Here is a 26568-nt window from a genome sequence, read left to right as displayed (position 1 = left end):
TGTTTTTGTGACTAGCTTCTTTTTTATAGCATAATGTCAAGGTCTATCTGTGTTGTAGCATATATCAGTGTTTCATTCTTTTTTATGGCTGAATAATACTCTATTGTCTGAATATACCACAATCTGTTTATCCATTCATCCGTCAATGGACATTTAGGCTGTTTCTGTTTTTTGACTATTACATTTAATGCTACTGCAACCCATTGGGTGGATGGGGTGGATTTGTTTTGCATTCTGTCTTTCCACCACTTACTTGCTTTGGGACCTTAGGCAAACTGTCAGTTCTCACGGCCTCAGTTTCTGAGAGTTTCTGGGAATTAGGAACACTGTTACATATCTCAGAGTACTGTTGATCATAGTGGCTATAAATTACTCATTGCCTTTATCTTAACCTTGACATTGATCATCCAAATGTTATGTCATTGAATTCAGCCCACAGAGGGCATGGCAGGATTCATCTCACAGTTACTTTGGATCTGTCTAATAAGGGACTAACATGCTGCCTTGTTATAGTGGTTTATTTGGTGGCTTGATGAGGTCTCTTTCCAGTATGTGGGCAGGGGAGGGGGCTCTTCACAATCCCCTCTACCTTTGGCATTTTCTTATAAGTAGAGACCATGTTTCTTTCCTTTGTTTTGTACTTTAACAAAAACTTTTTAAAATATACATGGCAAAAAGTGCAGTAGCTGGGAAACTTCCCTTGTGGTTCCATCATTCCTCTGCCATGAGAACAGCATGTCCCAGATAGGGATGCTCCTTTATCCTAGATCCTAGAAGAATTCTTAAAGTAGAGCCACAACTCGCTTATAAAGAATGTTTAATATGAGCGAAAACTAAAGTTTTTTGTTCTGTAAACCACTGAGATGTGGGGCTCACTTGTTATTGCAGCATAACCTAGTGAAGGCTGACTAACACATTTAATTCTTACAACAGTATTTGAACTGGGTTCTATTATTATTTCTATTTAACAAGGGAGCTTAGGCTCAAATAGGCTCAATAACTTTCTTTAGTGTACTCCAGAGTGGCAGAGGGATGATGCTTCAAGTTCCAAACCCAGTAATTCTGGCTCCAGAGCCTGTTCTCTTAGGAAGACGGAAGTACGTGGGCTGTGTTTGGTGAATGATGAGTAATCCAGTGTGGATGGAACACCTGGTAAGTGCATCGCTTCACACTTGTAGTATAGGTTTAGGGCAAATCCTGGAAGACTTGAATGCTGTGTGGATTGTGAAGCTTCCTGGTGCCAGATGGAACCATAGACTCTACCTTTTACCCACAGTCCAACTCCTTCCAGAGCTTGTTCACTTTGTCCCTAGTGCTAATGGAAATGACTCCCTGGGGAAAGACATCCATTTGTGGGGACTGTGAATTGTCTTCTCTCTTGTGATTGCTGAAATGTCCCTTCTCTAGAAAGTCTTCCTGTGTTAGCTGGAACAGAGTGAATGACTTTCCTCTGACCACCCCTGCTAAGGGCAGGACCTGCCCCCATGCCAAATGTGTTTACTCTGCGTCTAGAACTTTCTGTCCTCAATGTTTGGGTCCACATTTTTGCCTTCTCTCTGCATGTTTTCCATTAGTCAACATAACCTTCAATTGTACCGGAAGGTGGCACTTGCATGTACAATGAAATTTTAGGATTTTGTTTGCAATCAGGTATAATTCAGCATTGAAACAATTCTACTTATAGACCCTGCCTCTGCCTCCAGTGCTGTATTAATTACCCTTCTCCTCAGCTCCCATAAAATTCTGTGTATCTCTCTGCCCTTATGCTAGACTCTGTTGTAATTATAACACCTTGTGTTATAATTGCCCCTTTACTTGTCTGTCTCTTATGGTAGACTGGGAGTTTCTGTCAAGTCTGGGTTTAATTCATCTGTGTTAGGAGTCTCTGGCACTGAATAGGCAATTAGGAAGAGTTTGTTGAATGAATGATAATTACTTATCTGTTCCATCTCCCTTCGCCCCTCCACTACCTGTAAGCTCCTTAAGGACAAAGACTGTGTCTTATACAAATCCCCAGTGCCAGGAAAAGCATGGCATAGAAAATGAGCTCAGTAAATGTATATTCTTGTTGGATGAGTGAAAAATAACATTTCCTGCCAGAGGAAAAACCCTATAGAGTTACAAAGGGCATTCGTATACCTTACCCAGCTGATTCTCTCAGAATCTTCCCTCACCTTCTCTAGTGTTCCCAAATCCTCATCATGTGCCCTTTGGCGCCTTTGCTTCCACTCATTACATCTTCAAGTCTTTATGGTTTTTCTCTCTTCTCCCTTGAAATCCCTTGGAAAACTGTCCAAGACATTATTCCCACATCACCCTCACCCCAAGAGTAAAGCAGCTTAAAGGGCAAAAATTACACTCTGATCTGCCTTGAACCAAGATCATGCTCCTTCTTGACAGCTCTGGAGTCTTGGGCAGGGTCGTTAACCCTCCAGCTCCAGCTTTCTCTTCTGGAATTGGAGACAACACTTACCTTCACTGGAGGTTGGGGGATTAAGCAAAGAGGTAAGTCTTACACGTCTCTCATAGGCTCTGGTTGAACCCAGTAATTGGGAGTTCCTCTTTTTGTGAAAGGGGGATGCTTCCAGGGTGGGATTCCAGGTGTCAGCAAGCCAGTGGGAAGGAATCGTGGTTTAAAACAAACACAGGATGAGGTCCCCTTTGTTCTGAAACCTTCCCTTCTTGTGAGCGCCATCTCTGCACTGGGCAGGCCCAGGCCTCTGCACCTGGTCAGCACCACGGACAGTTCCTGCAGCTGCCAGCTCTGCTGCTGCTGGACTTGAAAGCATCTAAGAGACCTTCATTTGTAAGTCACACCCTTAGTTTATGGACCAAGGGAGCTAAAGCACGTCAGAATTTAACTCTGAAGTGCTATTAGTTGTCACCCACATCTCTATTTTGAAGATGTTGAAAAATGCTTGTCTTCGAATCTATGAAGTAATGACAGTTCATTAGAGGTGGTATCAGTGAGCAGTTGACTCTTGGCCCTTAGAGAGTTAATAGTAGTAGCCAGCATTTATTGAACACTGGCTGTGTTCCAGGCCTTTTTCACCCCTTCCTCCCCTGTCCTTTATAATTCTCTTAGCAAAGATTACATTTGAGGAATGTAAGTGTGAGATATATATTAAACCAACAGTCTTTCCACCATCTTCCTTCCCAAAACATTCCAGTCCTGAGCCTCACTTCTTTAGAACATTGTTTCCTGCCAATTGATTAGGGGTTTAAAAAGCATTTCAAATGCATGTCCTGCGATCCATCAGCTGCATTCTAGGTATGTACTGAGAGGAACTGTGAACAAATGGTTACCAAAAGATATCTGAAAATGTTTGTGGCAGAGCTATTTGTAATATCCCCAGAAAGGAGACTACCAAAATTTTTATCACCTATAGGGTAGATGGAAATTATTTAGATATATTTGCACAATGTACTATAATAAAACCAAGAGAATGAATGAACTGTATTGAAACAGTCAATATGGATGAACCCAACCAACATAACATTGAGTATAAGAAACCAGATGCTTAAGAATATACACTAGAGGGCGGCGTCTGTGGCTCAAGGGAGTAGGGCGCTGGCCCCATATACTAGAGCTGGCAGGTTTAAACCTCGCTCTGGCCAAAAACTGCAAAAACAAGAATATACACTAGATGATTTTGTGTATCTAAAAGTACAGAACGGGCAAAGCCAGCCTGTGCTGTTGGAAATTAGGGTAGGGCTTCTCTTACAGGAGAAGTAACTGGAAGTGTGCGTGGGGGCTCCAGGGCATTGGTAATATTCTCTTTCTTGATCTGAGTGCTGGTGCCATGAATGAGTTCACTTGATAGTATTTATCAAGGTATATACACTTACAAGTATGCAGTATGTAATTATATACTTTTCTATGTGTATATTATGCCGCAACAAATAGTTGGTTTCTCCAGAAGAGAAGAAAATGCTGAGATGTTTGTGTGCAGAATCATGAGTAAGAACTTTGGGGGTAGCTGGTCAAATGGAATATTTAGAGTTATTCAGTGTGAGTAGAATGTAGAGCGTCCACTGGGGAGAAGTAAGAATGAGGCTGGAAATGTACAATGGGAACAGGTTAGAGAGACAGTGCATGTTAAAGCCTTTGGAGTTTATCCGCAGGGAGTGGGGTGCCATGAAAGGTTTTTGAGCAAAGAAATGGTGTGTGCGGGGTTGAGGTTTGGAAAGCTCATGCAGGCCACAGGATGGAGAGGAAGCTGGCAGTAGGGGATACCAGTTAGCACAGAGAAAGAAACTGAGTCACAGAGGGTTAAGTAATTTGCTCAAGGTCACACAACTAATAGCATAGTTAGGCTCAGGCAGTCAGGCTCTATCGTCTTGTTTTTAACCTCTAGGCTATGCTGACTCCTGAAGATGCCCAGAAATATTAGCAAACGGCTGTGGACTGTGAAAGCAGCAGAGACAGTGGCCGTCAGGAGACCTCAATTCTAATATGAACTTGGTCATTGACTCATGCCCTTCTTTGTGCTTCATTTACTTTCTATACAATGAAGGCGTTGGTCTAGGTGGTCTCTAAGTTCCCTCCAAAAGGAATCTTTAACAGTTGCACACCAATGGCGGGGACAGGAACCATTTGTTTTTGCATGTCTCTGACCCTCCCTCCGCCCCCACGGGCATGTGGCTGTTTAGGGGAAGGCAGGCATGATAGCTCTAAGGAGAAAGGGGGGAAGGTAAGAACCCTAACAGAAGCAGTCAGGGTTTGTGCCTCCAAAGTCTGTCCTTAGAGACACAGTCAGAGGCAACACCAGGGCTCTAGAGGCCTGAGTGCCTACGGGTAGATGTGTCAGTCCTCAAGTTTCAGATGAATTTCAAGACATAGGCAAAGGAGGCTATGAGTCTGAAGTCATTGGGAATAATGAGGCCAGGGAGAGGCTGACCGTGGGGAAAAAAGAGGCATCAGTGTCCAGGGTATTTATCTCAGAGGGACAAGGATGTGGGAAGGGGAAGCAGTGAGCACAGCCTTGGTGCTTCTCTCCTCCCTCGTGTCCAGGGGGTCTTCACAGACTGCTGAATGGACATGGAGTCAGCACTCATAGTCATGGGATTAGACGCTGCTCATTGTGGTCAGGGATGAGAGCGAGTCATGGAACCTCACTCAGCTTTGATGCCTCATTTGGAAAACAAAGTTCACAATACCCATTTTCATTAAATGGGGAATGGCTGTGTTCTCTCCTTCTCCCTCTCACCACCACACTCCTAGGCTCTCTGGTGCCAAAGAGTGTAGGATCGGTTCCCACACAGACCTGAGTTTCAAACCTACCTCTGTCTTGCCTGGTGTAACCTTGGATAAGTTGCCGAGCTGCTCTGAGCCTGTTTCCTTATTGTAAAATTAGGATAATAATACCTTCTGAGTTATGGTGGGCTTAAATTATATGTATAATAATAGTTGGTACAAGGTAAAAACTAAAAACCATGGTATCTGCTCTCGTAACTTATCATTATTATCATTTTATCATCCTGTTTGTTATGAACACTTGCTTTGGGGAGAGAAAAAGTACATGAAACACATTCATATGCAAATGTAAACAACTGAGTAAGCGTCACCACTTGTTTTCTTTATTAGAGAATTCGCTAAAATTCAAGATCCTAAAGCCAGTTAGGTCCTAACGCCAGTTAAATTCATTGCTCTTTCAGAGGGGACAGGCAGCGTGGGGTGCTGTCCCTGGTGCTGGATGGCAGTGAGCGAGGGATGAGCTAACTGTAACTACAGGCACCATCTGGGGCAGCCAGCCTGTCTCAGGTCAGGTTTCCCCAAGCAGACCCAGTGGTGAGATGCACGTGGGAACAGTATATGAGGGGCGTGCGGGGCAAGGAAGGAGAGAGGTCGGCGAGGCTGTGCTCTGAGACAGCTCACAGAGGTGGCCCAGCCTCTGTGCAAGTTGCTCCAGAGCCTGTGTGGAGCCTCAGAGTTATTCTGACCCCTGGCAAAGGAAATGAGGGTCCAGTTGGTCTTTGATGAAAGGGTAGAGTGGGGAACAGTTAGGGGTCATCTGTTTCCAGGTCTTTGTGGGTGGGGGTGTGGGCTCAGTAGCTCAAGGGAAGCAAGGGAAGATCCCCCCTGCCCTCATCCAAAAGCAGCTGTCAGGTACAGGTACTGACTATTGGAAGCTGCTAGACCCTGAAGCGGGGAGGGGGCTCACAACAGTAGTGGCAAGGGGGCCTAGGTCGGGCACCTCATTGTTTACTATGGCAGGTCAAGCGAGGGTCCTAGGAGACTGCAGGGCTGTTAATTTCCTCTTTGCTGCCCAGTGGAGTGTGTTTGATCGGCAGAGATCACGTGCAGCAGTGTTTCTCATCTCTCTGAGGGCTTCTCCCTAACGTTTGTTGAAAGAGTGAAAGTGCCATCCTCCTCCCTGCACCAGGGCTGAGACGAGGCCCTTGGACTCGGTCACCAGCAGTTGCTGGAGGCTGGTTTTAGGGAGCCATGGGGGAACAGGGCCTTCTCTGAGGGATTGGAGAGAGCGTGCTAGCGAGATGGTGGCCAGAGGCTGCTCTTGAAGAAGTATGCTGGTGGAAGAAGTAAAGGCTTGGGCAGGTGCGAGGCGGAGTGGAAGGGGCCAGAAGATGGAGAGACCACCCAGAGAGGACAATGGGCAGGATGTCATGGTGAGGGTGGGTGGAGGTGGGGTGGTCAGGAAAAAATGATGGGTCTGCCTCAGCCAGGAGGAGGGGAGGCTCGAGGGACAGGTGGAGAGGTCTGAGCATAGTTAACATTCAGAAGTGACAAAGAGCTAAACCCGTGGTTCTCAACCTATGGGCTGCGACCCCTCTGTAACAATAAAAATACATCGCAGCATTAGGAAGGTTGAGAACCACTGAGCTAAACAAAAGGGAGCACATCGTTCAGGCAGGTGGGGTGGATAGGTTATGGGGGGGAGTTGGGAAGGGCATCTTGGGGACTATGAGAGTCAGCCAGAGATGACCAGTGGAAGGTTAGGGTAGAGGTTAGATGGTAGGCTTTGTTGTTGAGCTTGATCCAGTCATGTCCCCAGATTGGGGATGGTGGCACATGAAGGGAAAAATCCCCTGAAGTTACCAGTAAGACAACTGGGCAGCCCTCTCTGCAGGGGCTGGGCTCCTTTTGTTTAGCACCTCCGAGCTGCACTGTGGTGAACATTCTGATTGTCCGAGGTCTTTGTACCTGGATTGTCAGTTTGCAAAGCCAGGTTCACCTGTGTAGCGGGGCTAAACAAAAGGGAACACATCTTCCAGGCAGGTGGAGTGGATGGGTTGTAGGGTGGGCTCAAACAGGGGCCTGGATAGGAAGCGCTTTGAGGGCTGCCGAGTGCCAGCAGGTGTGAAGCACGGCTCTGGGGGCCGAGTTCTTTGTCAGGCTTTACTCCTCCCTCTTCCGGGCGAAACTGTGTCAGACCCTGGTGGGTGGAGATGGAATGGGGTTGGGGCTGCAGAGCAGGGCTTAGGGGGGAGGTGAAAAGGCTGGGCAGGTGTCTGCAGCCTGCCTGCCAGGAGCCCTGTCATGGGTCTGTGTCCCCCAGCAGGGAGGGGTGTTTGTCCCCATACACATGACTATGTGTGGGGGTGCACATGCGCACACACATGCATAGAGGGACATCTCCATGTACGTGAGTCTGTGTTCCTAAATGTGCATGCCAGTGTTTCCATGTCTTTCTGTGTCTGTACCTGCTATACACAGAGAGACACAGAAGCTGTAGGGACAGGGAGGCCGCAAATGCCAGTTAGAGAAAGAACAAATGAGTGGAAGCAGAGCTAGCGCACGTGCCCGCACGTGTTCAGAAACACCAAGGCTGCATGTGCGTCTGGCACACACATAGATGGCATGCCTGTTTAGCCTTAGAAACACACAGAATGACAGGGACCTGGAGAAGCCAGGGAACACACCAGCGTCGACACTCAGACACATGTTGGCATACTCTGTCTTTGCATGTCTATTCCTGTACGTGTGTGTTGCTGTGTGTTTTTCTGAGTAGGGGGGGGCATCTGTGTGTCTGAGTACCCCAGACACACGTGGGAGACAACATGAGGGTCCAAGCTCTGAGAAACGCAGTGGGTGTATCTCTACACATCCATGTGTGCACGTGCGAGTGTGACTTGCTTAGAGTCAGGGAAGAAGGAGCTCAGGAGGATGCCATTCGGGGGTGTCCTGGCCTCACTCCAGCTCCTGCTGGGGAGGGCTCCTGGCTCAGCTCTCCTGTCCTCTGACAGAAGCTGCCCCAGCAGGAGCAGGATGTTGGGGCTGCTTTGTCCTGATAGGCCAGCCCTGATGAAGCCCCTCAACTCCAAGCCCACAGTCCCTGGGGACGGGGAAGGGATACGTAAAGTTTACCTTGAATCACTAGGCTGTGGAGCAGGCGCAGAGACCATCCTGGGGCTCCCCACCTTAGTGGCCTTCTGGCATAGACAAGTCCCTAACCTCTCTGTCCCTCTCATCCTTGGCACTGCAGCGGGATAGTCTAGCATCTGCCTCACAGGTGGCAATGAGGATTAAGACTAGTCTCAGGGCAGACCCCATCCAGCAGTTATTAATTGAGCACCACCGCTAGACAATGTGCCTGGCGCTGAGGGTTTCACAGTGAACACGCAGAGTTCCACATCCTGGTGGAGTCTCCCTGCTGCATGGAGGAAGCAGGTCAGTGGGCCAGTGGTGTTTACCACACCAGGGTGGGGAGCAGGAGGAAGGGAACCAGAGCAGACATCAGGGCAGAGAGAGGCTGGGGCAGGAGAGGGCTGCTGTTTCAGAGGAGCTGGGAGTGGCCCAGGAAGGCCTCTGATAAGGTGACAGGAAAAGGCCTGAGCCACTGGTGGGACAGAGGATGTTTTGGGGGAGGGAGTAGCAGGTCATTTAACCCCGTGGTAACCCTTTCATTCTCCTGCTTTCTGGTGGAGGAAAAAGAGGCACAGAGAGGCTGAGTGATTTGCCTGGAGTCTCCCAGCCAGAGAGAAAGAGGTCCAGGATTTGAACTCAGGCGTTTGTTTCAGAGCCAATGGCCTGAATCAGTGGTCTTCAGTCAGGGATGATTTTTGCCCTTAGGGATGTTTGGCAGTGTCTGGAGACATTTTGATTGCCACAGCTGCACTGGGGGAGCTAGCGGCATCTAGCAGACAGAGGCTGAGGATGCTGTCAGACAGGCTGCGGTACACACGCTAGCCCTGCCACGCAGCGTGCCACCCAATGCCAGTCGTGCTGGGAGACCCTGTTAAATCCACATAGAGCACTTGACAGAGAATGTGACACATAGTAGGTGCTCAACAAATAGTAGCTGCAGAGGAGGAGGAGAAATGATTTGGAGAAGGTTGCAGGGGAGGAATGTCCATGTGACTGAATCCACCAATTATCGGAACTCATGTGAGGCTGTCTGTTGGAGGTTGGTGGGCTCGGGTGGAGGCTGCAGCTGGGCCACCGAAGCACTAACTATATGGCTCATCTTTCTATCCCCCTCCCACCTGTGTCTCTCTCTCTCTATCTCCCTTGGCCTCTTTGCCCGGAAGGGGATGGCCGGAGGCTGAAGGGGGGCATCCAGAGGAGCACGGAGACCGGCCTGGCAGTGGAGATGCCCAGCCGGACGCTGCGCCAGGCCAGCCATGAGTCCATCGAGGACAGCATGAACAGCTACGGCTCAGAGGGCAAGTGAGTGTGGGCCCTCACTTGGTCTGGGAGTGGTGGGGGGTGAGCGTGGAGCCCTGGGTGAGCTCAGGCAGTGGGAGTGGCTTAGGTCCCTGGGCAGTGCCCCTCTTTACAAAGAAGGTGGTGAAACCAGCAGAACTGCAAGGGAGAGTGAGCAGAGCACAAGGCTCCGATGCCCGACCGCCTGGATCATCCTGGCTCCACTCCTTTTCTGAAGCTTGACCTTGAGCAGGTCAAGTCTCTGTGCCAGTTTCCTCACCCATAAAGTGGTGATAGTAGCGCCAGTCTCATAAGGGTGTTATGAAAATACAATATTTATAATCCATATAATCCCGGGCTAATTCTTAGACATGGGGCAGTGTTTGGCACATATATGCTACATATGTGTCTCAGTAAAGCAATACAGAAGGGGATAAGAAGGTTTTCAGTATCAATATTCCCTTCTTTTAGTTTCTTAAATCTCAGCTGGCATTTATTTTATTTTATTTTACTTATTTCATTTTTTTATTTGTTTTAAAATTTTATTATTTTATTTTTGAGACAGAGCCTGACTCAGTTGCCCAACCTGCAGTGCCATTGCATCATCCACCTGACCACAGCCTCAGACTCTGGGCCCAAGTGATCCTCCTGCCTCAGCCTCCCAGAGTGCTAGGATTATAGGCGTGAGCCACCATGACCGGCTCCAGCTGGTTTTTACACATATATATTACTGCTTGAGAAAGGTGTTTTCCTGTACCGGAAATTATTAAATAGCAGCACCTAGTGTTGCTCTCACTTGGCGGCATGTCAGAATGACGGGAGAGCATGTTACAAATGCAGATTGCACGGCCTTGCCCCTGAGCTGCTGAATTAGTCTCTGGGAGTGGAGCCCAAGAATCTCATTATTAAAAAGCTCTCTGGGCTCAGCGCCTGTGGCTCAAGTGGCTAACGCACCAGCCACATACACCTAAGGTGGCGGGTTCGAATCAAGCCCGGACCTGCCAAACAACAATGATGGCTGCAACTGAAAAAAAAATAGCCAGGCGTTGTGGCCGGCGCCTGTGGTCCCAGCTACTTGGGAGGCAGAGGCAGGAGACTCGCTTGAGCCCAGGAGTTGGAGGTTGCTGTGAGCTGTGATGCCACGGCACTCTACCCAAGGGGACAGCTTGAGGCTCTGTCTCAAAAAAAAAAAAGCTCTCTGGAAGAAGGATTAATCTAGATGAGGGGTTTCTCCGCTTTATGGACCCCTTTGAGAATTTTGGGAAAGTTTTGGGCTTGCTTTCCCCGAATACACAAACACTCACACATACACACACATTCTAACACATATAAAGTCATTCTCATACACAAAGCCATATAAACACATTCTTCTCATAACTATAGGAGGGAGGTTCCCACATTCCTCTAAAACCATCCATCAATCCCCAGCAAAGAAACTTTTCATCCAAAGTGACTTCCTTATCATACAGATGACTAGGGCACTTAGGTTAACGAGCTTGCCCTGGGTCCCACAGCATGCTACTAGGTCTGGAACCTGGTAGGGTTCCTGTCTCCCTGCTGGGGTTATTCCATAGTGCTATGTCGTTTCATGGTTTCGGCTGTCCTCTGATGTGGGGCAGGGACTGTCATGATCCTCGTGCACATGAGGAGACTGAAACTTGGAAAAGTTAAGTGCCACATAGGTCAGGCCACCAGCCACTAGACACTTGCGGCTACTTAAATGTCAACCAGTTTAAAATAAGATGAAACATTCTGTTCCTCTGTGGCACTAGTTACATTTCAAAGGGTCAATCACAATAGGTGGCTAGCAGCAGCCCTATTAGAAGGCATGGGACATTTCTGTCATCACAGAGTTCTGTTGGACAGCAGTGGCCAAGTGATTTGGTAAGGCTCGGTGTGGTCTCCACCCTGTCTCTCAGTGGGGGCCTCCTCCGGCCAAAAGCCTTCCTCATCCCCAGCCTCTCCTACAAGGGGCACCTCCACCCTTGGGAATGGCTGCTGTTCTACCTACCTCCTTGCAAGACTTTCCAGTGGCTTAGAAGAGGAGGACAGTGGAAGGGAGAAGAGGAAGAGGAAGGAAGCCAATGTCTCCTTGAACTTGAGAAACATGGCAAGGCAGCCAAATCTAGAAGAAGATGTTCTTGGTGTCTGAGGAGCAGTGGGTCCCTGCTGGTAGATGTGAGTCCGAGGGGATCAGGAGGTGTGGGTCCTACTCCTGCCTCTGCCATTGACCCCCTAGGTGGTCTTGAGCACATCTCTTGAGCTTTGAGGAGGCCAGTAAGCATCTTGTTGGCCTCATGAGAAGGTCGGGAGGACCAGATTATAGAGAGGTTGACCAACATAGTTCAGCGAGCAGCAGCAGGGAAGTCACCTGTACTCAGTTTTATAGGAGTGGAGGCAAAAACTTAGAGAGGTCATATGACTTGCAGATGGGCGCATCTGGCGAGGATGTTGTGAGAGAGAAATGAGGGGCTGCCTGCACGTGGCAGGTGCACACTCTTGTTATCATTCACTGCAGTGTGCTTTAAGGGGCCAGAGAGTCCAGTTACGTTACAGACAGGTTCAAAGCCAAGACTCGGGGGTCAGATAATCCTGGTTTGTAACGGTTCATTTCTGCTTCTTAACATTTATGTGGCTTCACCTCTCTGAGCCCAGATTCTTCTTCTCTAGAAAGGTAATAGTACAGACACTCAGAGTTACTGTGGGGATTAAACTCGTTAATATATATCAAAGCACCGTGAACAGTGATTGGCATGCACCATAATTATTAGCTGTTAGTTATGTAGTTGGCTGTTCATGGTTAGTGGTGTTCCAGTGGACACAGTAAACCATCCCCAGTACAATTTTGTCTCTAAAGTACCAAGCACGGAGTAAGCGCTGAATAAATGTAAGCTGTGATGATCATGATTATAATAGGAGGTTTGGGGTAAGTGTTCTGAGCCTCACTGAGGAAGGATCAAGTGGTTTGGAGGGTGCTGGGTCCGGCAGGGAGGATAGTCTTGGCCTCCTGAGAGGGGCTGAGTTTTGGTGAATTCCAGCCAGATACTGCCACCTGCTGAACACCTGGGTGAGGAAGGGACATTGACAAGGGACGGCCTCCTCCTTGTTCTTCAGGTATTTTGGGCACTGGTTGGACCCAGGTGCCAGGCTCTGATAGAGGAAAGGATGTGATTGTCCTCCCCTTTCCCGACCCCCTGGGCTTTTGCCAGCCCAGCTGGGGCTTACAGGGAGCCAGTCTGCCTGAGCAGCCCTGGCAGTGCCAGGCATGTCTGACCGTGTGCTGGGTCGCTGGGCATGTGTATCCTGCAGGCGGGCACAGGAATGCTTCCGTGTAGATGTTCATCTCAGCAAATATGATCGAGCACCTGTAGTGTACCAGGCAGTGAACTGGGCACCTGACTAACAGTCTCAGGAGACCTACAGAAGACTTGTATAGAAAAGTTGGGAAATGCTGAATTTCCAGCCAGGGCTGAGGGATGGGTACAGAGTGCACATGGGTTGGGCCACTGTGTGAGGATGTCCTGAGTTCCACACTGCTGATACCAATAGCCTTTAGCCTTTGCTATTCAAAGTGAGCCATAGTCTGGCAGCATCCCCTGGGAGCTGGTTAGAAATGCATTATCTCAGGCTCCACCCCAGACCCACTGAATCAGAATCTGTATTTTAGTAAGATCTGCGTGGTTTGTATGCACGTAAGGTAGAGAAACCTAGAGAACACTTGCTATGTGCAGTGTGCTGAGTGCTTTCACATATATTGACTCATTCAGTACTCACAACAAGAAATGTAAGCTCAGGGAAGTAACTCACTCACCCAAAGATCACATGGCCAGTAAGTAACAGAGCCGAGATTCAAATCCAGGCATTTGGCGTCTGCTTTTAATGATTACACTCAATTCTTTCTCTGATTTAATACTGCATCTATGAAGATTTCTGGAGCTGGAGGCTTCCAGGATGGTTTGGTGGATTGAGGATGCAGTCAAAGACCCAGAGTCCTCCTGTTTTTCCCCTCCGCAGGCCTCAGCACTTTGCCCAGACATGGTTTCTCCCCTGGGGCTGAGGAAGGGTTTTCTTTCTCTGAGCCTTTTCTGCCTGGTCAAAAATTAGGGTTCTGTGTCTTAAGGATGGAGGGTCAACCAGCTGAGCCACCAGAGCAGGCCCATCTCACCCAGACAAAGGGCAGAGGATTAAGTTCAACACCCCGAGAAAGGACCATGAGAACAGTGCCTCCCCAGACATTCCCCCCACACCCTGCAATCCTGAGACACCCCCCTGTGGACTGTCTGCTTTAGTTTGGGTTTTCCCCAAACCAAAGTGTAAGTGATTCACTTGGGAGATTATTCAAAATAATAACAGAGCAGCATACAAGACAGAGACAAGGATGCACCCAACAAAACATGCTTGAGGAAGCCAGAGACCCTGGCGGGCAACCGGGGCTTAATCCTGATGGGGAACCAGTGTAGAACATGCCCCTGAGAGCCACCGCTCGGAGGTGAGGGAGCAGAGGTATTTATACTCTAGCTATTACCAGTTACTAATTGATGGCCACTGCCTATTAACTCTGGCTCTTCCTGTGGCTCAGTGGGTTCTGTAGATTCGAGTTCTTCAGGGGCTAGAGCAACGTAGACAAGAGAATGCAGGTGTTAGCACTTGGAAGTCAGCAAGCACAGATGAGGTAAGGGGGTGGAGGTGGGGGGGGGGGTGACCAGCAGAGTCTGTTACACTGCCTGAGTGCATAGAACCATCATTTCCCAGCTGCCTGAGCCAGAGACCTGGGGTTTTCTCGGACAGTTCTCCTCAGGGCATAATCCATATCCAATCCATATTGGGCTCTTATCATTTTACCCTTCATTATCTCTTGAATCCCATGATTTCTCCCCATCTCTATCCCCTGGTCAAGGCCACCCATCACTCTTGCCTGGATACTGTTAAGTCTCCATTAGGGGCTGAACTCTGCAGTCTCTCACCCAGCACCTATTTGCTCAGACCTCTCCCAGCCTCACCCATGTCCCCAGTCATATGTCCCCTGTGCCACCACCCTGAACCTTTCACTCTGCCCTCTTTCTCACCTTGGGGGCTTTGTATTCACTGCTCCCTCTACCTAGCTCTGCCTCTCCTAACCTGCTCCCCCTTCACCCTCTGACTCATGCCTTCTCCAGGTCCCAGCTGACAACTGGAACATAAACTGTATCTTGTGTGTGTGCCATAAACTGTCTCCGCTTAATTGATAGTGGCTCCCTGGAGTGCTATGTTGAGAAGGATGCTGGAGCCCATCCAGGCTCATTGGGAGTGCTGAGGTTGATTAGCAATGTCTGCCCTGGGCATGGACAGGGGAAGTGGAACATCAGGGGTCTACCAGTCCTGGATGCATGAGCAGATTCCACACACCCCTGTGCTCCCCTACCACAGTACCCTGTATTCTGTGTCCTAATTGTCACCTATATACCTGTCTGTCCCACTGGACACAGGGTTCAGTGTTGACAGAAGCATGTACATACTCCATTCCTTCCCAGTATCCATCGGCTCACAAAATCAGGGCCTTAGCCTCTTTTTGGACAACCTGGAAGCTCTCAGAGCTGGCTCCCAGCACCCACCTGCTCCTTACTTCTGCCCCTCATTGTCCTGAGGTGTCTGGGTCATCAGCACGCAGGTCCCTGGGTGTCTGGGTCACTGTGCCCATAGCCCCGGAGAGCAGAGTGTGAGCCAGTGGTGGGGCCATTGCAGGCTGACAGTTACATTCATGCTGAGACTGTTTCTGATAAGCAAAGGCTCTGGAGGCTGGGGTGGGTAGTGGGGTGGGCAGGACCCTCTTCCCTTTCCTGCTTCTGTGATTTAGTAGTCATTGATTGAGCAAAGTCTTTGTGCCTAAAGGACAGAGTGGGACTGGATATGGATGTGGGTTAGGAGATGGGATTTCTTTTGTTTTATTTCATAAACAGTAGTATTTCTTGAGCATTTAAATGTGCCAGACTCTGTTCTAAGGCATTTATCTCACTTAATTCTTATAGCAGCACTGAAGATTATCTTGTTCTTCATTCTTATTTAAGAGGAAAGGAAACCAGGGCTTTAAGAGGGGAAGAATGTGTCTCTAGTGAGTGGTGGAGTCAGGATTCAGTTTCAAGCCTGCCTGACCCCAAAGCTTAGACTGCAAATTCCTGTGGTCTGCTCAGGGCAAGGCTAAAGTCCCCTCAGGGCACACAGGAAATCATCTAAGGTAGTGCTTAAGAAGGTGAATTCTGGAGCCAGGATTTCAGGGTTCAAGTCCCAGGTCTGCCATTTCTTAGCAGAGTGATCTGGGTTGAATTTCTTGACACTTCTATACCTTGGTTTCCCCTTCTGTAAAATGGGTATTAATTACAAGTACCTAGCTTTTAAGAGTTGTTAAGAGGATTGCATGAGTCAACATTGATAACTTAGTACTATCAGTGCTTGGTTCATGACAAATTTTTTTTTTTTTTTTGAGACGGAGCCTCAAGCTATCCCCCTGGGTAGAGTGCTATGGCCTCACAGCAACCTCCAACTCCTGGGCTCAAGCGAGTCTCCTGCCTCAGCCTCCCAAGTAGCTGGGACTACAGGCGTCCGCCACAGTGCCGGCCATTTTTTGGTTGCAGTCATTATTGTTGTTTGGCAGGCCCGGGCTGGGGATTCGAACCCGCCACCTTAGGTGTATGTGGCTGGCGCCTTAGCCGATTGAGCCACAGGTGCCGAGCCGACAAATTTTTGATCAATAACAAAATAGATCAAATCCCCAGCTTCATGCTCACAAACCACAGTCTCATGGAGGGGCCACGTGTGGAAATGTCTTGCCTGCTTGAAAAGCCAGAGTCAGGATTATGTGATATGGTGTATCCTGGCACATGGGCAATTCTGCTACAGCACTTGTTTTGAAAATGAGAATTTGTTACAACGTGACTGAAGTATTAGGAAAGAATTTGCGCATAACAGTTTTCACATTTGCTCAGTCAGGTACATTGAGAAGCACTAGGAGAAGGCAGAAATCTGCACCTGGGTAAGAATATACAAAACGCACACCCAGGGCACACCCTGCTCTCTCTGTTTACGGTGTGTGAGCCACACCCATCCACACCTGGCGGCATGAGCCTCCATCCCATTTCATCTTTTCCCTAACCCACGTGCTCCAGCCCTTCTGACACCCACTTCCGCAAGCAAACTTCAGGTTGTTTTCAAGGTCAAGTGCCTCTTTGATTGTAGTATTTATGCATTTCGTAACCATGTAACATGTATAAAACTATGCTGTTGTTTTTATTGTGTTCCTGTCTATTCATCTTCTTTTTCTTTTTTTTTTTTTTTGATGTGATACTGACCCCATTTTCCCCATAGGCTCTGTGATTTTTATAGCAGGCCTTTGCATTGCACAGTAATTTTTAGGAACACTTATTTTACGTTGCACCAGAATTGACTATGTTGTAGGCTCAGCAAGTTTGGGGGAAGGTGGACGGATGGGTTTTACGTTGGGGGGTGGGCAGTGAGTGGATGAACAGGAAGCCCATAAGCTGCTAAAACCTTTCAGAACCACATAAGCTATAATCACCATGAGGCCTGTGCAACCTTTCAATTTCTGATGCCCTTGAGACGCGTGATCCAACTGGAAAAGAGAATGGAGTCAAACCCCTGAATAACCCAGTCACTTCTTTGACCATCAAGAACACACAAAAAAAAAATCCAGAGGCCGAACCAAGCTCAGAGGTTAATAATAAAAGACAAATGGGTTTCATCTCCATAAACAAACGTAACAGGATTTGAAATGCAGGAAATCTCATTTCACCATTAACAAAGACTACAAGGCCAGTGGAATATGGGTTGTAATCCTGTTTCAGGGCTCTGCCTTTGCCCAAGTGGCACGTGTCCCTGGCAGGAGGCTGCTGCGGCAGTGTTTCCTCTGCTGTCCCCAGACGGCCTGGGCTTGGTCTCACACGTAGACCCTGCACTTTTTAACAGGTCTGGAATAGAAATGCTATGAAATGCCAAGAAGAGGAGAGGAAGCACTCCAAGGCCAGGTGGTAGCACCGGCAGGTCCTGGTCTCTCCTTGATGCACTCAGCAGACACTCTGGACTAAGCCCCTTGCCCACAGTATCTTGCTGACTCTCCCCAACAACTCAGCTAGGTGATGACTATTTATCCCCCATTTTATACCTAAGGAAACTGCAGCTCAGAGAGGTTAAAAAATTTTGCCCCAAGTTGTACAGCATCGGAATCCAGTGTCTGTTAGGCCAAAGTCCATCCTTCACTGCTGTCCTCTATTTTCCCAGTTTGCGTCCATCTGTAAGGGTTGGCAGTGGACACGGATTGAGTTCCCATGATTGCATGTAAGGACTGGTCTAAGTTATAGCATGTATGTGGCACTGAATCCATTAAGCTCTCTTGTACTCCTTTGCTAACGGGTCCTGTAGCAGAGATTTGGGAAACATAAAGCTGATACAGCCAACTAAATAGTGTGCAATGTCATTTGCAGATAAGAACATTGAAGTGCAGGCACAGAGACAAGAGCACCTCGTCAGAGGTCACACAGCAGGCGGGTGGCCAGCAGATCTGATTTTGTAGTCTCTGCTTCCTTTCCTACTCCAAGGAAGATCCCAGGGTGGAGTAAGGTCTCCAATGCCGTCCCTCTGGCCATTAGGGACTGGCCACCACTTTATTCCTTCTTCCTCCAATCCCTGGGAGATGGGATAGCTCATTCAGGGTTTCTGGGGCATCAGCCTGGTTCCTTGGCAGCCAGTGAGGCTCCCTGGGATGGGAAATCAGGCAGCCGCCCAGATATTATAAACAATTACTGCTAATTACCAGGCCTGCCAGTTCCCCATTGTCTGCTCACAATCCCACCAGGAACTGAGGAGCAGACAATGATGATGTTGGAGGAAACTTTCAATTTCAGGCTGCAGAAGCCTTGCTCTGCTTTGGAGGCTGGGCTCCCTCATGCCCTGAAACCCATGAGGCCCCGCCATTTTTCAGGCTTTTGGGGCCCAGACCCTCCTTATGAGATGGAGCCTGGACCTCCCAGGTGACTAGGAAGGCAGGGTGGGAAAGAGAGCCAGGGCACGGAGGAAAAGCTGGGCACTAGCTCTAGAGGGTCTAGGGTTGAAGCCCTAGGGCTGTGCATTAAGGGTCTGTGGTTTTGCAAGAATAGTGGGTATACATTTCAGTCCCTAGACATTTAGGTGATTTTATTTTTTCTATACTTTATTTTAAAAAAACCACTGTTGCATAATTGTTAAGATAACAGACTCAGAAGTCTGCTGCCTGGGTTCAAATTCTACTCAGCTTCTGCCTTGGGTTGGCATCTTCCTGAGTAGACTGACGCAGAGATTCAGGTGGGAACTAGTTATTGGCCAGGTGGTCCCTAGGACCCCAGCATGGGACTCATGAAGATTGAGACAGCAAGGTAAAGGGTGGTGATCAAGGCTTTAGTTATATAAGTCAATAACAACAACAATAACAAGAATAATTTTACTATTTTGCTTAAGCCTGTTTCAGTAAGATTTCTCCCTCCCTTTACCTCTCCAAGTATTTCTTTCCCATCTCTGAAATGGGAATAATTATTTTTATTGTTGTTGTTATTGACTTGTATAACCAAAAGATGAAGTATCTTGCTTCAGGCAGAGCTTGATCCAGGAGATCACACAATGCCATCGTTCTGATGGCTTCATTCTTGGGACCCAGGTGGTAGCAAGATAGCTGTCAAGAGTTCTAGTCCTGTGTTTCAGTCTCGAGTGTGGTGGTAAAGGAGAGCTTCTTACTCCCCATGGTTCAAACAAAACTTCCAGGACAGATTCTTATTGGCAGAATTGGGCCACACACGTGCCTCAGAGCCAGTCACTAGCCAAGGGGAAGGAATGCTCTGATTGGCCAGGCTGGCTGGATTTGTTCCACCCTACTGCAATCACATGCCATGGGGAGGGAGCTCCCAGAGGAAATTTGAGGTCTCATTACCAAAGAAAGGGAAGCGGATACTGGGCAGCCCAGCAGCAGTAACAAATGCTCACCTCGGAGTCCACAACCACTGGTCTGTTCCATCTCAAACTTGCATGTGCAAGTGGGTCATGTTAAAATTTAGACTCTGCTTTAGCAGCTGGGGATGGAGTGGTTTCTGTGTAGCTCCCTGGGGATGCTGGTGGTGCTTGTCTCTGGACCATACAGAGTATCAGGGCCCTAAACCTCATGAGCCAGGGATTTGGGAGACTTCATTTCCCTGATGTTTGCAGTCACTGCAGGAGGTGAGTAGCAGCATATCCATTTCATGGAGCTGGAGTCTCAGGCTTGGTTAGCAAGGAGAGGTAGGGGGACAGGTGTGGACACATGCTGTGGACTAGGGAGTGTTCTCGGGCTGCTCTCCTGAGCCATTGGAGTTGTCATTCAGCTCCCGGATCCATGTGTCTCATCTTTTCTTGCAGCCTTAACTATGGAGGAGTTTGCCTGGCATCAGATGCACAATTCAGTGACTTCCTGGGCAGCATGGGGCCAGCACAGTTTGTGGGCCGCCAGACCCTGGCCACCACACCCATGGGTGAGTGCCCCAAGGCCTGTTCCACAGGGACTGGATGGAGGTGGGGAGGGCCCAGGGTCTGTCTCTCTCCCCTGCCCCTCTGCCTACTGATACATCTTCTGAGTATCCAGTGTGGAGCTCAGTACACACTGCTAAGCCCATAGCAGGCCCCTGGGGTGGGAGCTGGTTCTGGTCTTATTTGGGGCTGGGTATGGGGAAGGAGTTTTCATCCCCAAGTAGAAGGAGAGTCTGAATCCTTACGTGAGCTTCTGAACCATTTCCCAGTCTCATCTCTTGGGGCCTCTTGTAGGGGACGTGGAAATTGGCTTGCAGGAACGGAATGGTCAGCTAGAAGTGGACATCATCCAGGCTCGGGGACTGACAGCCAAGCCAGGCTCCAAGACACTGCCAGGTTTGGGACCCCCCTCTGCAAGGCAGGGCTGGAGGTGGTTAGGGAGGATATCCTGAGGGGTATTTAGGGTCTAGAAAAGAAAAAATTGTGCCTCAACTGTATAGGACATTCCCCCCCACCCCCTCCCGATTCAGGTATTTTGGGGTTTGTTTGGGGCCGTAGTTGTGATGATCTGTTGACAGTGTTGGTCTCCCCCACTAGACTGAGCAGGAAGGCAGGGTCATCTTTTCTATTTAACGTTGTACCCTAGTGCCGAACGGGGTACTTGGCATGGGGTGGACACACAGCAAGAACCTGTGAAGTGATCGGGTTACCAATTGAGTGTACAAGCCAAGCACGGGGTGGATGAGCCATGGTTTGAGACAGGAAGCAGGCAAGCTCAGAGAGGGCAAAGGAAGGGGGAAGGTGTTGGTCTGGACCAGCAGAGGAAGTGACGTGGGCCCCACCTAACCCTAGCTGCATCTGCCCCCCCACCACCACTCCCACCTGCTCCTGTTGTATCCTCTCCAGACCCCATGGAGCCACTTCTGTTCCCAGGCAATAGCTGGGCAGCCTCGCTTTTTTGTGCCCATTGAGAAGCCAGACTAGAACTTACCCCCATTGGCCTCTCTCCCCAGCGGCCTACATCAAGGCCTACCTGCTAGAGAATGGTGTCTGCATTGCCAAGAAGAAGACCAAAGTCGCTCGCAAGTCGCTGGACCCACTGTATAACCAGGTGCTGCTGTTTCCTGAGAGTCCCCAGGGCAAAGTCCTGCAGGTGAGGGGCTCTGACGTGTGTGTGTGCGCGCATGCATGCAATACTAGAATCGGGGGGCACCCTTGGGAAGGGTCTCTGGAGGGCGTCACCAGGAGAAAATAGGCACTATGGGCAATCTGAGCTCCACAACTTACTTTACAACTTTGAACAAGTTCCCTTCTGAGCCTCAGTTTCTTTTCTTTTTTCTTTTTTTGAAAGAGTCTCACTATGTTGCCCTCAGTAAAGTGCCATAGCATCACAGCTCACAGCAACCTCAAACTCTTGGGCTTAAGCAATTCTCTTGCCTCTGCCTCCCAAGTAGCTGGGACTACAGGTGCCTGGCACAATGTCTGGCTATTTTTTTGTTGCAGCTGTCATTGTTGTTTAGTGGGCCTGCGCCGAGTTTGAACACGGCTGCCTTGGTGTATGTGGCTGATGCCCTAACCACTCAGCTAGGGGTGCCGAGCCGAGCCTCAGTTTCTTTATCAGTAAAGTGGGGATATTATTTGCCTCTGCCTGATAGCATCACCATGACAGTGGAATGTGTGCTTTGTGCAGTATTTGTGCAAGTTTGGCATGTAGTAAGAGTCCTGCCAGTGGCTATCACCATCATCATCATCAACCTCTAAAGATCAGAGCTTGGCCTAGAGTACAGTGATACTAGCTTGGGACCCATTGAGGACCCCACAGAGGTGTTTGGCTCCAGTCATTAGGGAAGATTCTAGTGTTTACCCAAGCCTGGGGCTAGAAGCAGCTGCCCATCCTGGGAGCAGGCAGGGCCAGTGTCAAATGCCCACAGAAGCCATGAGCTCACTCTCTCAGCTGCCTCTTGGTCCTTCTGGCGTGCACCTTAATTCTTGCATCCAACAGAGGCAGGGAAAGCAACTGAGAGTAGGGTGTGAGTATTACAGGTTGCCAAGACAGTCAGGGACTCTGCCAAACTGGGAAGCCCAGCTCCTGTCTAGGGCAGAGTTTTTCTTTTCTCTTTGCTTTTTTATTTTTATTTTTATTTTAGGTTAATGTGAGGGTATAAACACCTAGGTCAAAATATTTGAATTCGTCAGGCAGAGTCCCTCTTGTAGTTATGTCCCACAGTCAAAAGGTATAGGGCAGAGTTTTTGACCTATAGGTTGAGACCCACTAGTAAGTTATGAAATCTCTTTAGTAGGTCTCAACAAGCTTTTTTATTTTTAATGGAATAGGAAAGAAAACATTTATCACTGTTAGCAAGGTGAATATTGTTTGTTGGGGGACTTCCTTCCATTATGCATTGCACGTGCTCTCTGGGCGGGCGTGGTTGACGTTTTCCTGTATAGCCTTGTGAGAAATGTTGGGGAGAACGCCACTCCTCTAGAGTATTCAGACACCATTTAATATAATCAGAAGACCACCTGGGGGCCCCATCTGGCTTGTGCACTCTGGCCCCCACATCTTTTTTTTTTTTTTGAGACAGAGCCTCAAGCTGTCCCCCTGGATAGAGTGCTGTGGCATCACAGCTCACAGCAACCTCCAACTCCTGGGCTCAAGCGAGTCTCCTGCCTCAGCCTCCCAAGTAGCTGGGACTACAGGTGCCTGCCACAATGCCTGGCTATTTTTTGGTTGCAGCCATGATTGTTGTTTGGCAGGCCCAGGCTGGATTCGAACCCACCAGCTCAGGTGTATGTGGCTGGTGCCTTAGCCGCTTGAGCCACAGGCGCTGAGCCAGGCCCCCACATCTTTAGGGAAAATTCGGTGCCTGTGCCTGCAAGGGGTGGGGAAATGGAAGACAGAGATGGGGTCCCTGAAGCTGGGTGCTCTACCCAGAGCAGGACAGACCTATGAGTGATGTTCCTAGTGTCTCTGTTTGTCTAAGTTTCCTCCTTTCATAAGGACACCAGTCAGACTGGATTAGGGCCCACCCAAACAGCTTCGTTTTAACTTAATCACCTCTTTAAAGGCCTTATCTCCAAGTTCAGCTGCATTCTGGGGTACTGGGGCTTAGGGCTTCAACATACAAATTTTGGAGGAACACAGTTTAGCCCCTAACACCAGTGAGAAGGAATCATCCATGCTCTAGAAGTGAGTTTCTGATAAGTGCGTAAGGACCACAGAAGACTTACTAGTTGAGTGATCCGAGGCAAATGACTTGATGTCTCTGAGCCTGGGTTTAAGCAGCTGTGAAATCAGATCATTTTTTTGGAGGGTTGTTGGGAAGTTTTGCCACAGAGCAGTTCCTGGTATAGCAAATGATAATAATGTCAGCCCCTGTTTTAATGTTCCCTGTGTTCTTGAGGAGCAGCCAACAGCTTTCAGGAAGGTAAGCTGAGCAGGGATCGCTACTCAGGACACTGAGGCTCAGTGAGGTTAAATGACTCTCCCAGAACCACATATTCCAGTAAGCGGCAGAGCTGAGATTTGAACCTCCATATGTCTGACTCCAAAGGCTATGCATGAAGCCACCAGACTCTCCTGAATGAGCCAGCTGCCTGCGCAGAGCAGTTGCCGGTGAAGTTAGGAGCTGCTGAGACGCAGAATAATAAATGAGGGTGCCACAGCCACAGAGGCTGTCCATTGGGTAGCTCCAAGACCAGGAACTAGTTGATCAGGAACTGCGGAAGGCCCAGCGGGTTTCTGAGGATCTGGAATCAGAGGGTCTGTGGGAGAATGGTCAAGGAACTTACCGTGTAGGGTCAGGCCTGGGTTCAGAGATGGGGCATGTGGAGGGTGGAGCGGAGAGGGCAAGATCCTGAGGCTGGAAGCCAGTCACCTGGACAAGAAATCCCTAGCACTGAAGCAGAGAAAATACAGTAGGGTTTGAGCAATTTTATGGAAGTAGAATTCACAGGACTCAGATAAACGGGACATGGGGCAACCCCAGGCTCTAATTCTGGGCCTGTGAGTATTATTGGCAGAATTTGAACCGCTGTGTCTGTTGCCCACAGGTGATCGTGTGGGGGAACTACGGGAGGATGGAGCGGAAGCAGTTCATGGGCGTGGCACGTGTGCTGCTGGAGGAGCTGGACTTGACCACCCTGGCCGTGGGCTGGTACAAGCTCTTCCCCACCTCCTCCATGGTGGACCCAGCCACGGGCCCCCTGCTCCGGCAGGCATCTCAGTTGTCCCTGGAGAGCACCGTGGGGCCCTGCGGAGAACGATCTTAGTGCTGAGGATGGAGAGGGTCTCCCCAAAAGGGCCTGGGGACCGCCCAGCCCTGATCTGGACCCCAGGCCCAGGGGCACACTGGACAGGAGGACGGGGTTCTCCCCCACAGTGGGGAAGCAGAATGGGGAGACCTGCCCCCCTTGGGCCCCTCCTCACCCCTTCTTTGCCTCCTACTCCCTGAGACCTTCCCTCTCCCAACGGGATTGGCTATACTTTTGACTGGGCCAGTTCTTGACCTGGTGGATATGGCTGCAATCTGGAGAAAGGAGAGACTGAGGTGGCAGAGCAAACCACTCTCCTGCCCCAAACACTGTTCACTTCTCCCCCTTTTTGCCTCCTCGGAAGCTCGCTGCCCGGAGCCAAGTCCAGAACCCGGCCGGCCATCTCCATGGTGCCAATTACCAGCAAGTGTCTTTCCTGCGGCACCGGGTTCAGGCAGCTACTCCTGCCCCAGAGCTGTCGGGGCAGCTTTGCAAGGATCCGGAGCCAGCTCCCAGAGGCTCGGAGCCCCCCACTGAAGAGGAGCTCGGGCTTCCTTCTGCCTGCCCATAGAAGGAGCTTTGCCGCAGCCTGTCCGAGTCCATCTGTCCATCCCCTCCTGCCTGCTCCTCTTCTGGTGGCTCTAGGACTTGGGGTCCAGCAGGGATCAAAAGAAAGGAGGAGTACTCGGGGCCTGGCACAGACCCCCAGGGTGCCTTGCTCTATGGGATTGCAACAGGCTAGTTTGAGAACTGTTGGTGGTCTGGAAAGAACACTGTCATCGGTGTTTTGGTGGAGAAGCTGTGTGACCCCAAGTTTCCAGAACTCCAAGCCTAGAGAGCTCGCTGTCTCTGCATTTACAGGATGTTGGGTTGGAGGGGGAGGCTGAGGAAAGCTGAGATTAGGACTGGTGGTGCCAGGGTAAGGGTTTCCCAAATAGGAGAACCGCTCCTTGTTGGATGAGGTCAAAGGTTATCTTGTCTACCCCTCTGCCTCCAGGCTAGGGGCCTGGGGAGGCAATAGAGCCCCCCATATTTTAGTCTTTTTTAACTAACCATTCTGTACTAAGGGCAGAACCCACTGCCTCGGCCTCAATACCTTGGCTCAAGGAAAGATGGTGGTAGGAGAGAAAGATGAGGAGGTTTGAGTGTAAAAATTGGGAGATTCCTTCCCAAGCAGGCCTGGGTTGCTGCCTTCCCAGCCTGGCCCTCCCTGAGGTCTGTGGGAGCCCTTTTGCATGCAAGGGAGGATATAAGCTGGCCCCTCTTTATAGAAGCACATTTCTGCCAACCTCCCCTGGGAGGCACCCAGCAGCCTACCACTCCTCTGTACCTAGTCCCTGCTGTGTAGGGCGTAGTCCAGGTTAGCTGGGTAGAGTTAGTGTTCCAAGCCTTGGGGCCTGTTCTTAGCTCATACATAGTCTTTACAGAGTCCCAGGTCAGGTGGGGAGGAGACACAAGAACATTCCAGGAGACCACTGTCTCCTTGCTGGCCTGGGTCTGCGGCGGCCAGCCCCTCCTGCCCTCCCCCCTTCTTTCCCTATCCCCATAGGGCAGTAGCTGGAGTTGCCCATTAGAATCATGTTCTAATTTATTATCCTTGGTCCTGACTTTCTTTACAAGGCACTCCTTATGATTGTGGGGCCTTGGCAGAGGGGGCCTGGTCTTCACTAGAAGGTGTCATTTTCCACTGAGGCCACCCAGGCTGTCTTCGGTCTCACCCTGTTATTGGTCCTACCAGGCAATTCCTTCCACCTAGAAACTTTCCTGCCCCTGGCTTGTTTCAGCCCCGGGTATGCTTTAAAGCCCTGGCGGAGAGTTACAGCGCCTCCTTGGAGCGTCTTATGCTGCACTGGGAAGAGGAATTGCAGCGGCCCCTCCTATCCAGGATCCCAAGGCTGGGGGGCAGCTGGGAGCAGGGCTCTGGGTGGAATCAGCCCCTCCCCCATTTGTGTTTTTAACCAGTGTGATTTCTCTGCTGTTTGTTTATTACTCACCATTTAGAATATTTTGAGTCAGGAAAGCGACTTCTCTCTCCAGCCGGCACTGCTATGGTTGTTCAGGGGTAGCTTTTTAAAGATAGGGCAGAGGCTGGCTGTCCCAGCCAGAGGGAGAGAGGGCTCGGCCCTGGCAGCCTGAGCCCACCCTCTGATGGCCACACAGCCTTTACAAAGAGAGAGAAAGCTCCGAAGCAA

General features: G+C 49.6%; 1 protein-coding gene across 2 annotated transcripts in view; it reads left to right on the top strand.

The window, feature by feature from the left end:
- RIMS4 (regulating synaptic membrane exocytosis 4) overlaps positions 1–24616 on the top strand; it is a 49255-nt gene extending 24639 nt beyond the window's left edge. Inside the window, exons 2-6 of one of the 2 annotated variants that reach the window (XM_003787624.2) lie at positions 9493–9631; positions 20015–20127; positions 20417–20518; positions 21136–21275; positions 24176–24616. In XM_003787624.2, the coding sequence (XP_003787672.1) occupies positions 9493–9631; positions 20015–20127; positions 20417–20518; positions 21136–21275; positions 24176–24394 (713 nt within the window). In that variant the 3' untranslated portion in view covers positions 24395–24616. The remainder of the gene's footprint in view (positions 1–9492; positions 9632–20014; positions 20128–20416; positions 20519–21135; positions 21276–24175) is intronic. The other variant, XM_012803857.1, reaches the window with a different exon arrangement.
- The last annotated feature ends 1952 nt before the right edge of the window (positions 24617–26568 follow it).

The sequence above is a fragment of the Otolemur garnettii genome, unplaced genomic scaffold (assembly GCF_000181295.1).
Source record: "Otolemur garnettii isolate 467f Iridium unplaced genomic scaffold, OtoGar3 scaffold00023, whole genome shotgun sequence".
Lineage (NCBI taxonomy): Eukaryota > Metazoa > Chordata > Mammalia > Primates > Galagidae > Otolemur > Otolemur garnettii.
This window is presented reverse-complemented; position numbering and strand designations above follow the sequence as displayed.